The sequence below is a fragment of the Penaeus monodon genome, chromosome 9, assembly GCF_015228065.2.
Source record: "Penaeus monodon isolate SGIC_2016 chromosome 9, NSTDA_Pmon_1, whole genome shotgun sequence".
Taxonomy (NCBI): Eukaryota; Metazoa; Arthropoda; class Malacostraca; order Decapoda; family Penaeidae; genus Penaeus; species Penaeus monodon.
The window spans coordinates 23558953-23561452 of NC_051394.1; the positions used below are offsets into that span (position 1 = coordinate 23558953).

A 2500-nucleotide genomic window follows, 5' to 3' on the forward strand; every position below is an offset into this window, starting at 1 on the left:
CTCTTCTTCCTCCCTCTCTCTCTCTCTCCTCCTCTCTCTCTCTCTCCCCCTCTCTCTCCTCCCTTCCACTCTCCCTTTTCCTCATCCTGTTTCCTTCCTCACCCTCTCTCTTTTTCTTACACTATACCACATGAGGGGAGAGGTTACATATATCCCCCCCCTTATGAGATTGGCCAAGCAGAGACATTATGGTCTCAGACCCAGTCTGACTAACTAAGGATGCTGCAGTTCCAATGACTACAAGAACAAAGTTCTCTCTCTCTCTCTCTCTCTCCTCTCTTACCTTCTCTCTCTCTCTCTCTCTCTTACCTTCTCTTCTCTCTCTCTCTCTTACCTTCTCTCTCTCTGTCTCTCTCTCTCTTACCTTCTCTCTCTCTCTTCTCTCTCTTCTCTCTCTCTCTCTCTTTCTCTCTCCTCTCTCATCTCTCTCTCTTTCTCCTCTCTCTCTCTTTCTCTCTCTCTCTCTCTCTCTCTCTCTCTCTCTCTCTCTCTCTCTCTCTCTCACTTTCTCTCACTCTAAATTACATCTCTATAGCTCTGGTCTTAGCTTAGGAATGCACCAAGAATAGTTCATTTTCCATTTTTTCCTCAGGGGGTTGGGGGTGGGGGGAAAGCTGGTTGTGCCCACTTCATTCACCAACCTTGCCCCCACCCCCACCCCCTCAAAAATAGCTGAAATGCCATCCTTGGTGATAACAGGAGGAGAGTGGAGCACAAAACAGAGGTACTTAGTGAGCATGTATCCTTAAATATGATAAAGTGCCATTCTTAGCGTGGCTTCTGTGCTGAAGGAAGGGGACAATATATCTATAAGAAAATTGATGGGGTTGTAAATGTGGGGAATGGATTCAGAGCATTCATTGAGGCTGCAAATGATAGAAGATTATGGAGCTCATCCTCTGTACTCTCACTAGAAATGTAATTGGTATTGGATATGATTAATACTATATTATACTAACTTGAATTAGTTAAGAAAAAAAAGATGGTGTGTTTTCATTGTTTTTTTTTTTTTTTTGATATAATCTGAATGGAATGGAATATTGAAAATTTTATTGCTCTCCTTATTGTATTTTACATTCAAATTTTGTTAGTATGACTTTTGTTGTTTGCTGTTGTTAGTTTTAGTTTGCCTGATGGCCAGCATTGTACATTTTTTATTAATTCCTCTAAATCCAGAACTTTGGTATCTTCCAGGTAAAACCCCAGCCCAGTACAATTTACAGGTGTCGTGATGATCCTGAAGCTTTGCTATTGCGCGAAGGAGGTGTCAGCACATTCGTTCGTGGGCAAAGAACTGCTCACATGATGAATGCCTCTGCAATGTGGGCAAAGGAGCTGCAAGAAGAAGTTGCAGAGGAAAAACAGTTGTTGCTGAATACAATATTATCATAAGATACATCAGTGAGTGAGTGAGTGAGTGAGTGAGTGAGTGTGTGTGTGTGTGTGTGTGTGTGTGTGTGTGTGTGAGTGAGTGAGTGAGTGAGTGAGTGGTGTGTGTGTGTGTGTGTGTGTGTGTGTGGTGGTGAGTGAGTGAGTGAGTGAGTGAGTGAGTGTGTGTGTGTGTGTGTGTGTGTGTGTGTGCATGCATGTGTATGTATCTATATCTGAATGCATATGTGCATGCAATCATGCAACCCCATGTATGTATGTGTCTGCATATATGTGTTATATATATTGATGTGCACACAAAGGTAGAGAGAGAATGAATTGAATATGTAAACACATTTTGATAAAACCAGTACTAATACAATATTAGTAATTTTACACCTTCAAGTAGTTTTACACCTGTGGCTCATATATGTGTGCAGTTTTGTATAGGCAGTTATGCATAGGCTTGTATGCTTGTGAATAAATTATGAAGAATAATTTGTATTATGTATTTTCCAATACAGTTGCATTTAACTTCTTGCTCTCTCTCTCTCTCTCTCTCTCTCTCTCTCTCTCTCTCTCTCTCTCTCTCTCTCTCTCTCTCTCTCTCTCTCTCTCTCTCTCTCTCACTCTCTCACTCTCTCACTCTCTCACTCTCTCACTCTCTCTCATTCTCTCCTCCCCTCTTTCTCTCTCTCTCATTCTCTCCTCCTCTCTCTCTCTCTCTCTCTCTCTCTCTCTCTCTCTCTCTCTCTCTCTCTCTCTCTCTCTCTCTCTCTCTTTTCTCTCTCTCTTCTACTCTCTCTCTCTCCTTCCTCTCTCTCTCTCCTTTCCCCTCTCTCTCTCCTCCCTTCCACTCTCCCTTTTCCTCATCCTGTTTCCTTCCTCACCCTCTCTCTTTTTCTCACACTATACCACATGAGGGGAGAGGTTACATATATCCCCCCCCTTATGAGATTGGCCAAGCAGAGACATTATGGTCTCAGACCCAGTCTGACTAACTAAGGATGCTGCAGTTCCAATGACTCCAAGAACAAAGTTTTACTGATGAACTTCCAGTCGTTATAGAAATTCTCTCAACATACCAAGAAAGGATCTTAAGCTGGTGGCTGTAGTGGGATCCAGTGGTTTT

The 2500-nt window shown here is 42.5% G+C and overlaps 1 protein-coding gene across 1 annotated transcript in view; it reads left to right on the plus strand.

Annotated features, from left to right (window-relative positions):
* LOC119577046 overlaps positions 1-1866 on the plus strand; it is a gene marked incomplete in the record, with an annotated part of 25298 nt that extends 23432 nt beyond the window's left edge. Inside the window, 1 exon segment of the mRNA XM_037924719.1 lies at positions 1195-1866. Coding sequence (XP_037780647.1) covers positions 1195-1392 — 198 coding nt within the window.
* Between the last annotated feature and the right edge of the window lie 634 nt (positions 1867-2500).